Genomic DNA, 14,247 nt, shown 5'->3' with positions numbered 1-14,247 from the left:
GATAAAAATTAAAATTAAGAATAAAAATAATAATAAATAAAATGGAACATAAAAATTATAATAATAAAAATAAAATAAATAAATATATAAAGGTAGAAATAAAAATAAAAATTATGACAGAAAAATATAAAAAATAAAAAAAATGGAGGTATAAGAAGTAGGTGGACATAAAAGAAGCATGCATATTAGGAAACACAAGAAACAGGGATACACGTATCTGTGTATGGTTCTTAAAAATATCGTAGCGAGGCTATATCTGTAGGTGTGGTCTCATGAGGAGAAGGGGTGACTTAAAGTAACGTGTGCACCTCAATATCCTCGTTCAACCCCCCAGGTGCTAAGGTGCACAAGGAGTAGATCCAGTAAGTTTCTTGCTGGCAAAGACGTTTGTACCGCTCAACGGCAGGGTATGTGGCCGGGATGGATTCAGTGACCCTCACACTAAGGCCAGCTGTGGATTGGCCGTGGTGTGTCAGGAAATGTTTGGGGACGCTGTGGTGGTCACGGCCTTTTTTGATAAAGCGCCAGTGCTCCCCAAAACGTGCCCTTAGGGCTCTGATGGTTCTGCCAACATACAGTAGGCCACGGGCAGGTGAGGCAGTATATAGCAAAGTAAGTTGAACAGTCAGGTTGGATGGGGGGTGTGGGTGGACAATCGGGTTGGATGGGAGGGGCGTCAGTAGATGGCCATTTTCAGGTCTCTCGAGAGATCTCTAATAGGGTTGAAGTCAGGGCTCTGGCTGGGCCACTCCAGGACATAGAGTTGTCTTAGAGCCCCTCCTGTGTTGCCCTGGCTGTGTGCTTAGGATGGTTGTCATATTGGAAGATGACCCTCCGGCCTAGGCTGAGGTCTGGAGCTGTGGCTGTAGAACAGGTTTTCATTAAGAAGATCGCTGTACTTTTCTCCATTCAGCTTTCCCCCAACTCTGACCAGTCTTTTAACCCCACCCCTACAGCATGATGCTGCCACCACCATGTTTCACAGTTGGGATGGTACTGGGCCTTTGTCCCATCTCCCCACAAGATTTCTGGAGCCTAGTCACTGTGACCATCAGGTTCCTGGTCACCTCTCATTTTAAGACCCTTCTCCCCTGATTGCTCTGTTTGGCTGAGTGACCAGCTCTTGGAAAAGTCCTGATTGTGCCAAACTTCTTCCATTTGAGAATTATGGAGGCCGCTGTGCTCTCGGGAATCCTTCAGTGTACCAGAAATTTATATGTAGCCTTCCCCAGATCTGTGCCTTGAAATAATCCTGTCCCTGAGTTCTGCAGACTATTCTTTTTCTCTGATACAGAATTTATTGTCAGCTGTGAGGCCTTTTTATAGAGAGTTGTGCGTCTTTCCAAATCGCGTCCAATCAGTTTATCACCAGTGGCCTCCAATCACAGTGCAGGAACATCTCAGCAACCAGCAGGAAAAATAGGAGGAGCCTAAGCTTAACTCCAAGTGTCTGACGACTTCGGCCAATGTGAGATTTCTGATTCTCCTTTTCCATAAATTCCCAACATTTCTACCATTCTGTGTCATTATGGGATGCCGAGTGCAGAGTAATGAGAATGAATGTAAACATCTGTAGTAACATCCGGCTACAACATTGATTAAAAAAAGTTAAGGGGGCCTGAGTACTTTATGAATGATCTGTACCCCCGTACACACCGGGGGGGGGGGCATGTGATAGACTCACCCGAGACAGAGGCCTTGGAGGGGACTGAATGCTAGCCTCTTACCTACCGACTATGGACCCGGCATTTGAGGGAACTACAAGCATTTAGGAAGATGTTCTGTTATGTAATGCAAAAGGACTTTATTAAAAAGGCCATGATTGACTCTGGCAAGCAGTGGGATGCTTCCTGCAGTCTGGGACATGCAATCCTCCACCGTGATCCAAGGTCCAGAAAGCAGGAGAGGAGAGGTACAGAAATTTAGAAGGAGTTTGCAAAAGATGAAGATACAGCACAGAGGACCAGTATCGGAGGTCCTACTGGGATGGTATGATACTGTCTTCTGGGAACTCTGGAAAGAAACTCTAGCCCACAAGCAGCGACACCAGGGAAAAATTCTCTCCTCCTTCCAGGAAAGGTACTGGTTGCAGTACGAAGTGTGAATGGTGTTTTTTTGCGGAACAACCGCATAAGGAATGGAAAGCCGAGTTAAACAGGCTGGTCCAGGTGGAGATGCGTTTGGACAAGAGCTACAGAGCCTTCCTCCGCTGATATGTAGCCCAAGTGTGCCCATGGACAGCAGACGACATCACAACAAAAGGCTTTGGCTAAGTTGGCCTGAGGCTGTATGAGGACCCTGACTTTGGGAGCGATTTGAAGTGGCATTTGGAGGAAATCTTGGAATACAGAGAACAGATGCTGTATGTCTTGAAGTTCTCTGGGCAGTGGAAGATTTGGGATGTTTCTAGCCAATCGGGAATGGGAGATTGCCTACAAACGGCTGCTAGATTCTGCTCAGCAGAAGGTCTGGGCTCCCTTTGCCTGGGACTATCCAGAAGTACCAGCCGACAGTCCTGAAATCCTGGCTGAAGAGTCGGCAATGTGGCAGAGTAACTGTGTGCTTTGCCCATCTCCGCCCGCAGTTATGGACGTGGAGGTCTTATGGCGGATGCAGCAAGTGTTGACTGACCTTGACAATCCTGTTTGTGCATGGGATGATCTTGGATGGAGGAATGCGTCTGTTCAGTAGTGGGATGAAGGTACGAGAGATGGAGCAGTTGGCTCATCTCTCCAGCCACAGAATACAGAATGTATGGATTCAATTAACTTTTCATCGGAGGATGTTATGGATTATAAGTCACCTGCCAAAGTGTTGGCACAGGGCCCGAGTGCCACCAACCCATGCCCTGGATTTTCAGCAATTCCAGAGACGAATGGTTTAATCGACTTTTTTGCTGAGGAAGAACAACCCGGTAAGCCTCCAGCAGAAGAACTGGCATCAGGGCAGAAACTCACTGAGCTCTACCCAGCACCAACAACAGCTTCAGCCTTCCTGAGAGAAGAGGCAGTCAGCCTTTCTCTACAACACTGACAGGGACATGGCATTTCTTGCCAGCAGCATCTGTGACGTTACAAGAAACTTCTCCATCTGAAGCGCTGGCAACTGGACAGAGGTTCCAAGAACTCTGCCCCACACCTACGGCAGTTCCCAAGGCCCAGGGTGAGGAGAAGACAGTCACTTCCCAGCAGCAGATCAGGATCCAGGGGGAGAAGGGAGAGGAGGTTGTCGTCCTCCCTCCCCAACTGTCAGACAGAGTGGAGGAAATTGTCTTCACTCCCCAACCAGGATCCATGCACCTGAGAGATAGTGACAGAGAAATGTCATCCCAGCAGCCAGATAAGAGAACGGGAGATGAAGCAGCCTGCTCACCTCCCCAACGGCAGCTACACAGTTTTTCGAGAGACAGAGGTCATCCTTCCTCCCCAGCAGCAGATTCACAGTCTGGGAGTGGAGGAATCACTTTAGGCGGGGGGGGGGCTCATGGAACCCAGCTTACTTTAGAGAGGTCGGGAAATGGCTCCACAGGCCCCCTTATGTCTACGTCACCCTGTGTCTATTAAGGGCACAGGGTGACCGAGAAAAGGCAGGACAACTACTTAATGGACACTGCAAATGTGGTTTGGATTACTTCAGATGGGACAATAATATTTATCAACAATATCCCGCAAAAAATATACAAAGACTATTCCTGGTTTGTTTATTCTTAACTATACATGTTCATTATGTTCATTGAAAGAGCTGGTCACATTGGCCTCTTCCAGGTAGGAGCCAGACAGTCTGCTACTGGGGTCTCCTGCTATTGTCTGAAGGTGTTCTGTGTTTATACTTATGATAATGTGTACTGTACTTTGTGGGGTCGGTGACAGCAAGTCTGACCTGAAGTGGAGTTCTCTGATCACAACATTGTCCAGGTGGATAATTAACGTAATGCTTATAGTATATGTCGGTTGTCATTTTATTCCTGTGTCCAGTTTGTATTGTTGGGGTGTTACGATCAGAAGCTGGGACGTCCTCCTGTGGGGTATAAAATTTTTGTCTCTGAGTTTCAAATAATAAAGTTCTATCTTTGCAGCCAGATGAGTCCTGTGTAGTTCTTGGTTTCAATAGGTGGCTATAATATCTGATTATTTATATTCAGACTGGAGGAAGCAATATATGACGGAAACACTCAATCGGAGTCTGGGACATACCGTTACACCCAGCAGAAGTGCTGGCAACAGGGCAGAGTGCTATCAACCTCTGCCCAGCACCGGTAACAACTGTGGAGTTCCAGGGAGCCGGGGCAGTCGGCCCCTCTCTCCAGCTGATGTAGTGAAGCTTCTACTTCCAGCTGAATCGCTGGCAAAAGGGCAGAGCATCGCTGTCCTCTGCCTAGCACCCACAGTGTCTATATATAGCTTCAGGGAGCTGGGGCGATCAGCAGCAGCAGCAGACCGAGCCCCGGAATGTTACAAACCACCCAGCTGAATCGCTGGCAGCCGGGCAGAAAGTCAATGACCTCTGCCCCACACCTACTGCTGACTATTCCTTGCACTATTCCTTGCAGCCAAGAATGGAGATCATGCGGACTGGCTATGTGAGTTCATTCTGGCCGACTAACGCATGTCCAGACCAGGTGGGGGGCCTGGGACCTTATTAGTCGACTTGATGGGGAGATATGATATGATAGACCCCCGAAGCCGGAAGAAGACCCCCGGAGCTGTCTAATAATTACTTTAAAAACCTGTGTAGTGTTTTTTTTATTGACACTTTTTCACTAGGTGAATGGGTAGGGGTACCATGTACCCCATACTCATTCACATAGGGTGGGGGGCCGGGATCTGGGGGCCCCCTTATTAAAGGGGGCTTCCGGATTCCGATAAGCCCTCCGCCCGCAGACCCCGACAACCAATGGCCAGGGCTGTCGGGAAGAGGCTCTTGTCCCCATCAACATGGGGACAAGGTGCTTTGAGGGCATGCGGCCTGGTACGGCTCAGGAGGGGGGGGCCACTCGCCCGTCCCCACCCCCCCTTCCTGACCGACCGGGCTGCGTGCTAGGATAAGGGTCTGGTATGGATTTTGGGGGGGGCCCCTACACCGTTTCTTCGAGTAGGGGTTTCTCTTAAAATCCATACCAGACCGAAGGGCCTGCGGGGGAACCCACGCCATCTTTTTATTTAAAATTTGGCGTGGAGTTTCCCCTCAAGTTTCATACCAAACCGTGCGAGTCGGTACCCTGTCGTTCTGCCATGGAAATGGCAAACCGCAGCTAAACGCAACCGCAGCTAATCGCGCTGTGCAAATGCAGCTGATCGCAGTGCCTGGAGTCTTGAATTCCACAGGAAAAAAACATGCTTTTAACTGCGGCAGAATAGCCGTCCGTGTGAAAGGCGCCTAAGGGTCTGTCACCCATTGTTGTTTGTGCTAATTAACTCTGCTATTGTCTGTCTGCTAGCAAACCATTGTGGGTTGTGTTTTTACTATAATATAATGTAATAATGTGTATTATCCAGTACACTGTATTTAGTATTGTAGAAGTCAGCAAGTCTGACCTGGATTAAGACCTCTGGGTCACCCAGGTGTCTAATGTAATGTTGAGCCTCGGTTCACACCAGGGGCGGCACGACTTGCAGGTCGCCTCACCGAGGCGACCTGCACACGACTGCCCGGGCGACTTGCAAAACGACTTCTGTATAGAAGTCTATGCAAGTCGCCCCCAAAGTCGTACAGGAACCTTTTTCTAAGTCGGAGCGACTTGCGTCGCTCCCCTTAGAATGGTTCCATAGCACAGAACGGGAGGCGACTTGTCAGGCGACTAGGTCGCCTGACAAGTCGTCCCTGTGTGAACCGAGCCTTATAGTATAGGTCTGTGGTTCTAATTATATTCCTGTGTGCAGTTTGTATTGTTAGGGTAATATGTTCAGGCGGGGGGATGTCCTCCAGTGGGGTATATATAATGTGTAATTTCCTCAAAGAGGCTCCAGCTTTGCAGCCAAATGAGTCCTGCCTAGTTCTTGGCTGCAATATGCGGCTATAATATCTGATATCTATCTTCAGATTGGAGGAAGCTGTATATGGGGGAAGCACTCAAGCGGGGCGTGGGACGTTTCCCGTTACAGGGCGTACTCCCTTACACACCGTGGGGGGGGTGTTAGACCAGTACACACCGTGGGGGGGGTACCACCGTACATACTGAGGGGGGGTGTTACACCAGTACACTCCGTGGGGGGGGGTACCACCGTACATACTGAGGGGGGGGGGGGGGTGTTACACCAGTACACACCGTGGGGGGGGTACACCAGTACACACCGTGGGGGGGTACCACCGTACATACTGGGGGGGTATTATACCAGTACACACCGTGGGGGGGGTACCACCGTACATACTGAGGGGGGGTATTATACCAGTACACACCGTGGGGGGGTACCACCGTACATACTGAGGGGGTGTTACACCAGTACACACCGTGGGGAGGGGGGGTACCACCGTACATACTGAGGGGGGGGTGTTACACCAGTACACACCGTGGGGGGGGGTACCACCGTACATACTGAGGGGGGGGTGTTACACCAGTACACACCGTGGGGGGGGGTACCACCGTACATACTGAGGGGGGGTGTTACACCAGTACACACCGTGGGGGGGGTACCACCGTACATACTGAGGGGGGGTGTTACACCAGTACACACCGTGGGGGGGGGTACCACTGTACATACTGAGGGGGGGGTTGTTACACCAGTACACACTGTGGCGGGGGTACCACTGTACATACTGAGGGGGGGTATTATACCAGTACACACCGTGGGGGGGTACCACCGTACATACTGAGGGGGGGTATTATACCAGTACACACCGTGGGGGGGGGTATTATACCAGTACACACCGTGGGGGGGTACCACCGTACATACTGAGGGGGGGTGTTACACCAGTACACACCGTGGGGGGGGGGTACCACCGTACATACTGAGGGGGGGTATTATACCAGTACACACCGCGTTCGGTGGACTGAGCAAAGATAATATCGAAAATAATGTAACATGCTATCCAGCGCTGTTAGAGGAATCTTCTGCTGCAGTCTATCCTCCTCTCCTGTCTCTGATCTTGTATGGTGTGTATCCTCACCGCACTCATCCCTCTATCCTCCTCTCCTGTCTCTGATCTTGTATGGTGTGTATCCTCACCGCACTCCTCTCCCTCTATCCTCCTCTCCTGTCTCTGATCTTGTATGGTGTGTATCCTCACCACACTCCTCCCTCTATCCTCCTCTCCTGTCTCTGATCTTGTATGGTGTGTATCCTCACCACACTCCTCTCCCTCTATCCTCCTCTCCTGTCTCTGATCTTGTATGGTGTGTATCCTCACCACACTCCTCTCCCTCTATCCTCCTCTCCTGTCTCTGATCTTGTATGGTGTGTATCCTCACCGCACTCCTCCCTCTATCCTCCTCTCCTGTCTCTGATCTTTTATGGTGTGTATCCTCACCACACTCCTCTCCCTCTATCCTCCTCTCCTGTCTCTGATCTTGTATGGTGTGTATCCTCACCACACTCCTCCCTCTATCCTCCTCTCCTGTCTCTGATCTTGTATGGTGTGTATCCTCACCACACTCCTCTCCCTCTATCCTCCTCTCCTGTCTCTGATCTTGTATGGTGTGTATCCTCACCACACTCCTCTCCCTCTATCCTCCTCTCCTGTCTCTGATCTTGTATGGTGTGTGTCCTCACCGCACTCCTCCCTCTATCCTCCTCTCCTGTCTCTGATCTTGTATGGTGTGTGTCCTCTCCACACTCCTCTCCCTTTATCCTTCTCTCCTGTCTCTGATCTTGTATGGTGTGTATCCTCACCGCACTCCTCTCCCTCTATCCTCCTCTCCTGTCTCTGATCTTGTATGGTGTGTGTCCTCACCGCACTCCTCTCCCTCTATCCTCCTCTCCTGTCTCTGATCTTGTATGGTGTGTATCCTCACCACACTCCTCTCCCTCTATCCTCCTCTCCTGTCTCTGATCTTGTATGGTGTGTATCCTCACCGCACTCCTCTCCCTCTATCCTCCTCTCCTGTCTCTGATCTTGTATGGTGTGTGTCCTCTCCACACTCCTCTCCCTTTATCCTTCTCTCCTGTCTCTGATCTTGTATCTTCTCTTTGCAGGCTGCCGATTGGTTGGCTCAGTTGTCTTGTGACGTTCGTCATTTCCTCTCCATTCACCAGGACGAGCGTTTCTCTGGCCGTGCCCTCGCCCGGATCTTTCATGGGATTGGTAAGATTTTGCTTTATTTATAATGAGGATAGAAAAGCCCAGAAGCTCTTCTCTTCCCCCATGTCTCTGGGAGCCCTATAGAAGGTTGAGATCTGGGGTTCACTTCTACTATGGACATTCAGACAGTAAGCCCCCTAGATGGGGAAGAGGTGGGGGTGGGGGGCATTTATAATTGTGTATTTCATCTAAAGCCGAGTTCCACCCATTTAAAAGTCCGCTACAAAAAGTGAAGTTGCTGACTTTAAATAATCAGACACTTGCTTGTCCCGCGGTCCTGCGATTCGGGTTCAGGAAGCCTTGCTCCCCTCCCCCTCCTCTCCGCGGCAATGGCATTCTAACTTTGGACCGCGCTGTGAATGGCCGGGCAATCTTCTGGGACCTGTGACTTGTCCCAGAAGATTGGAGGGGGGGGGTGATCTTTCTTTCAGCGCCAGGAGAGGAAGTGGGAGCTGGGTGCCTGTAAAAACAGGGTACCCACTCCTCCCCCAAAAAAATGACATGCCAAATGTGGCATATCGGGATCACCAACACTTAAAGCGGACGTTTGATTTTTGGGTGCAGCCAGCAGGTGGCGCACTCGTCTCCTTTTCACCTTTTATCGTTTGACAAAAATCCTGATTGTGAAGGGCTCAATAGCTGAAGTTTTCCCCCTCCCCCTCTGCTGTGTTCAGGCGGCTCTGTACAGAGTTTTAGTTGGAGAGAGATAGTCTGAAGGCAAACATCTCGTCTGTCTCATTGTTAGAGGAGGTTTGTTTTCTGTCTCCTAGTAGCGAGTTCTCCTCCTCCCCACCTCTTCTGCTGCTCTATTGGCCAATCAGAATGTAGGAAACGTTTTGTGTAACTCCCCTGCCATTTAGATGTGCCTCTTATACCAGCCCCTCCTCCCACTTTCCCTGCCAGTCCCCAGAATCCCGGCGCTCCCTCCGGCCGCAGCAGCCTGATTGTGCTGATCTGCAGTTACAGAGCTTAGAGGAAGCCGTAGGTAGGGACACCTGACTGCTCTGCTCCCGCACTGCACACAATAACCCCACCCCATATTACTGGCAGCTTTTATTACCCCCCCACCCCTACAGAACCGGCTCCTTCCCCGGAGAAGCAGCCTGAGTGGATGACGCTTCTCTGCTGCAGCCGTCTTCTCCCCAGCTCATCCGTCACCGATGACCCAGGATGGTCAGAGAGTGAGCCGAGGAGGAGACAGCAGAGAGGTGTCTGGGTAATCTGCCGGCATCTATGGTAGTGTCAGAAGGGACACCCCCCTTCTCACCACACTGCCACCCCTTCATCTCACCACACCGACACCCCTTCATCTCGCCACCCACCACAACGCCACCCCTTCATCTCACCACCCACCACACCGACACCCCTTCATCTCACCACCCACCACACCGACACCCCTTCATCTCGCCACCTACCACACCACCACCCCTTCATCTCACCACACCGCCACCCCTTCATCTCGCCACCCACCACACCGCCACCCCTTCATCTCACCACCCCGCCACCCCTTCATCTCACCACCCACCACACCGACACCTCTTCATCTTGCCACCCACCACACCGCCACCCCTTCATCTCACCACCCGGGCCAACGCCACCCCTTCATCCCACCACACCGCCACCCCTTCATCTCACCTCCCACCACACCGCCACCCCTTCATCTCACCATCCACCACACCGCTACTCCTTCATCTCACCACCCACCACACCGCTACTCCTTCATCTCACCACCCACCACACCGCCACCCCTTCATCTCACCACCCACCACACCGACACCCCTTCATCTCACCACCCCGCCACCCCTTCATCTCACCACCCGCCACCCCTTCATCTCACCACCCACCACACAGACACCCCTTCATCCCACCACCCACCACACTGATACCCCTTCATCTCACCTCCCACCACACCGCCACCCCTTCATCTCACCACCCACCACACCGCTACTCCTTCATCTCACCACCCACCACACCGCTACTCCTTCATCTCACCACCCACCACACCGCCACCCCTTCATCTCACCACCCACCACACCGACACCCCTTCATCTCGCCACCCCTTCATCTCACCACCCGCCACGCCTTCATCTCACCACCCACCACACAGACACCCCTTCATCTCACCACCCACCACACAGACACCCCTTCATCTCACCACCCACCACACCGCCACCCCTTCATCTCACCACCCACCACACTGATACCCCTTCATCTCACCACCCACCACACCGCCACCCCTTCATCTCACCACCCACCACAGAGACACCCCTTCATCTCACCACACCGCCACCCCTTCATCTCACCACACCGCCACCCCTTCATCTCACCACCCACCACACCGCCACCCCTTCATCTCACCACACCGCCACCCCTTCATCTCACCACCCACCACACCGCCAGCCCTTCATCTCACCACCCACCACACCGCCACCCCTTCATCTCACCACACCGCCACCCCTTCATCTCACCACCCACCACACCGCCACCCCTTCTCACCACCCACCACCCCTTCTCACCACCCACCACACCGCCACCCCTTCATCTCACCACACCGCCACCCCTTCATCTCACCACACCGCCACCCCTTCATCTCACCACCCACCACACCGACAACCCTTCATCTCACCACCCACCACACCGACACCCATTCATCTCGCCACACCGCCACCCCTTTCTTCTCACCACCCACCACACCGACACCCATTCATCTCGCCACCCACCACACCGACACCCATTCATCTCGCCACCCACCACACCGCCACCCCTTCATCTCGCCTCCCACCACACCGCCACCCCTTCATCTCGCCACCCACCACACCGCCACCCCTTCATCTCGCCACCCACCACACCGCCACCCCTTCATCTCGCCACCCACCACACCGCCACCCCTTCATCTCGCCACCCACCACACCGCCACCCCTTCATCTCGCCACCCACCACACCGCCACCCCTTCATCTCGCCACCACCACACCGCCACCCCTTCATCTCGCCACCCACCACACCGCCACCCCTTCATCTCGCCACCTACCACACCGACACCCCTTCATCTTGCCACCCACCACACCGCCACCCCTTCATCTCCCCACCCACCACACCGCCACCCCTTCTTATCGCACCACCACCCCTTCTCACCATCTCGAAGCCTGACCCCACAGCATGGGGGGAGGGGATTGTGGGAGATCCCATTTCCTAACATGCAGTTTGTTTGCTCCACAGGAAGTCCACGTTACCCGGCGCAGGTTTACGGGCGGGATCGGCGCTTCTGGCGGAAATACCTCCACTTGGACTTTAACAAAGTAATGCAGATCTGTAAAGAGGAAATAATCCGGCTGCGGTGAGACGCGGAGGTCGGCAGGCGGTGCCTTAATGTGACAAATCAGAACCCGGCTGCGGTGAGACGCGGAGGTCGGCAGGCGTTGCCTTAATGTGGCAAATCAAAACCCGGATGTATATTTGTAAAATGTAATATTTAATAAAATTAAACTTTTTTAGAAGAAGCCGGTGGAATGGTGTGATTGGATCAGCGAGGGACAGAAGTGATTTTACTCCGAGGATCATGTCGGTGATGAATTGAGCTGAAGGACAATGCCGACTCCCCTTATTATAGTTAATAATGGTGTTGTGTAATACGGTGCCCCCTACAGGCAGAGGTGACCTACAAATCACATGATGCCATCATTTCTTGGGGCTGCTGCGTTGTCGGAGATTGAAGGCCATGAAGCGTGAAAATGGAAATCCAGTCAGAATGATTTTCTAGTTCTGAATGGAGTGGGGGATGTGTGAGATCCTTGTTTGCGACGCTGGAAGATTTCCTCCTCATCTCTAAGATCGCAGACAATACTGGTGACTGGTCCTTTGTCCTCTGCTGCAGGGAGATCACAGACAATACTGGTGACTGGTCCTTTGTCCTCTGCTGCAGGGAGATCACAGACAATACTGGTGACTGGTCCTTTGTCCTCTGCTGCAGGGAGACCACAGACAATACTGGAGACTGGTCCTTTGTCCTCTGCTGCAGGGAGATCACAGATAATACTGGTGACTGGTCCTCTGTCCTCTGCTGCAGGGAGGTCACAGACAATACTGGTGACTGGTCCTTGGTCCTCTGCTGCAGGGAGATCACAGACAATACTGGTGACTGGTCCTTTGTGCTCTGCTGCAGGGAGTTCACAGACAATACTGGTGACTGGTCCTTTGTTCACTGCTTCAGGGAGATAACAGACAATAATGGTGACTGGTCCTTTGTCCTCTGCTGCAGGGAGATCGCAGACAATACTGGTGACTGGTCCTTTGCTCTCACAAAAAACATAAATGTGTATTTACAGTTTCGGGGACACGCCATTGATGGTCTCTCAGGTTTGGGGGTCACGCCACTGATGGTCTCTCAGATTAGGGGGACGAGCCATCGACTGTCTCTCAGATTAGGGGGACGAGCCATCGACGGTCTCTCAGATTAGGGGGACGAGCCATCGACGGTCTCTCAGGTTAGGGGGACACGCCGTTGACGGTCTCTCAGGTTAGGGGGACGAGCCATTGATGGTCTCTCAGGTTAGGGGGACATGCCGTTGACGGTCTCTCAGGTTAAGGGCAACGCCACTGATGGTCTCTCAGGTTAAGGGCAACGCCATTGATGGTCCCTCAGGTTAGGGGAACACGCCATTGATGGTCTCTCAGGTTAGGGGGACATGCCGTTGACGGTCTCTCAGGTTAAGGGCAACGCCATTGATGGTCCCTCAGGTTAGGGGAACACGCCATTGATGGTCTCTCAGATTAGGGGGACACGCCATTGACGGTCTCTCAGGTTAGGGGGACGAGCCATTGACGGTCTCTCAGGTTAGGGGGACGAGCCATTGACGGTCTCTCATGTTAGGGGGCACGCCATTGATGGTCTCTCAGGTTAGGGGGCACGCCACTGATGGTCTCTCAGGTTAGGGGGCACACCATCGATGGTCTCTCAGGTTAGGGGGCACGCCATTGATGGTCTCTTTGTCTCAGCTTGGCCCCCATAGGGCTACATTCAATACATCATCACATAAGTGAGGTTCTCTTTGTGTCTTCTCCTCCACTACCAGGCTTACACACCTCCCCCAGGGCCTGAAACATGTACAACTAACACTGCACTGCATGGAGCTCTGAGTAACAGTAAGATGCCCCCAAATCTCAGTCTGATATCTGCTGTATACGTCATCAAATAATATATAATAGAATCCAAAAACATTCCTTGTGCCTAATCCCTGATTACTAAACTGACCAATCAGGGATGACCCTGTGGGACTTCTGAAGTACAGTGATCAGCAATTCAGTATGTATATCCTGGACATATGGTCTCCAACCCATCAGCTGTATTCCCTATATTGGTGAGTGTGCGCTCATAGACGTCATAATACGTCAAATAGTCCACAGAACGTGGCAAGGCCGGCAAGAATCCTGAGAGAGGGAGGCGGAGATCTAGAATGATATTATTATTTTGTTTCTGCATCTTGGCACCAGAAGATCCATGTCCAACTCCTTTTTCACAGCAAAGTCCTTCAAAAGCCATTTTCCCAGGTTTAGATGTTGATAACAGAGAAAGTATGCTTGCCAATTTTCCAGGCCTGGTATGTAAATGGCGAACATGGGCAGAGGATCAAGCCCATTTTCTTTTGAGCAGTGCAGCTTCTGGTACCTCCCTGTTGGTTGATTTTTTTTTTTTTTCCATGAATATGCCAGTACCTGAATGGATTCTTGTCAGGTAATCTTGCAACTGTTGGATTAAGCAATGAAGGGACAACTGAATTAGAAGCAAGAAGATACACGTGTCTTTGCAGGCAGAGTGGCAAATTTGAGTGCATTAGGCAGGGAGGAGGAAGTCTAAGAAACTTAAAATTGTAGCCCCTGGAAATGACACTCTGGACCCAGACATCTGAGAGTTGCTGTAACTACAAGGCCAACAGATGTCCCCCAACTCTGACAAGTGGAGGTGCACCATTCACTGGGAAGACGGTTCGGAGGACCACATCTTCCAACAAAGTTTG

General features: G+C 51.9%; 2 protein-coding genes across 3 annotated transcripts in view; one reads left to right on the top strand and one right to left on the bottom strand.

Annotated features, from left to right (window-relative positions):
* RECQL4 (RecQ like helicase 4) overlaps positions 1–11,719 on the top strand; it is a 48,605-nt gene extending 36,886 nt beyond the window's left edge. For both annotated transcript variants that reach the window (XM_073617638.1, XM_073617637.1), the window contains exons 23-24: positions 8,130–8,238; positions 11,453–11,719. In XM_073617638.1, the coding sequence (XP_073473739.1) occupies positions 8,130–8,238; positions 11,453–11,574 (231 nt within the window). In that variant the 3' untranslated portion in view covers positions 11,575–11,719. The remainder of the gene's footprint in view (positions 1–8,129; positions 8,239–11,452) is intronic.
* Positions 1–14,247, bottom strand: part of LOC141129552 (myoferlin-like) — a 644,669-nt gene that overhangs the window by 538,881 nt on the left and 91,541 nt on the right. The window lies entirely within an intron of this gene.

This window comes from Aquarana catesbeiana, linkage group LG02, assembly GCF_042186555.1.
Source record: "Aquarana catesbeiana isolate 2022-GZ linkage group LG02, ASM4218655v1, whole genome shotgun sequence".
NCBI classification, from domain to species: domain Eukaryota; kingdom Metazoa; phylum Chordata; class Amphibia; order Anura; family Ranidae; genus Aquarana; species Aquarana catesbeiana.
This window is presented reverse-complemented; position numbering and strand designations above follow the sequence as displayed.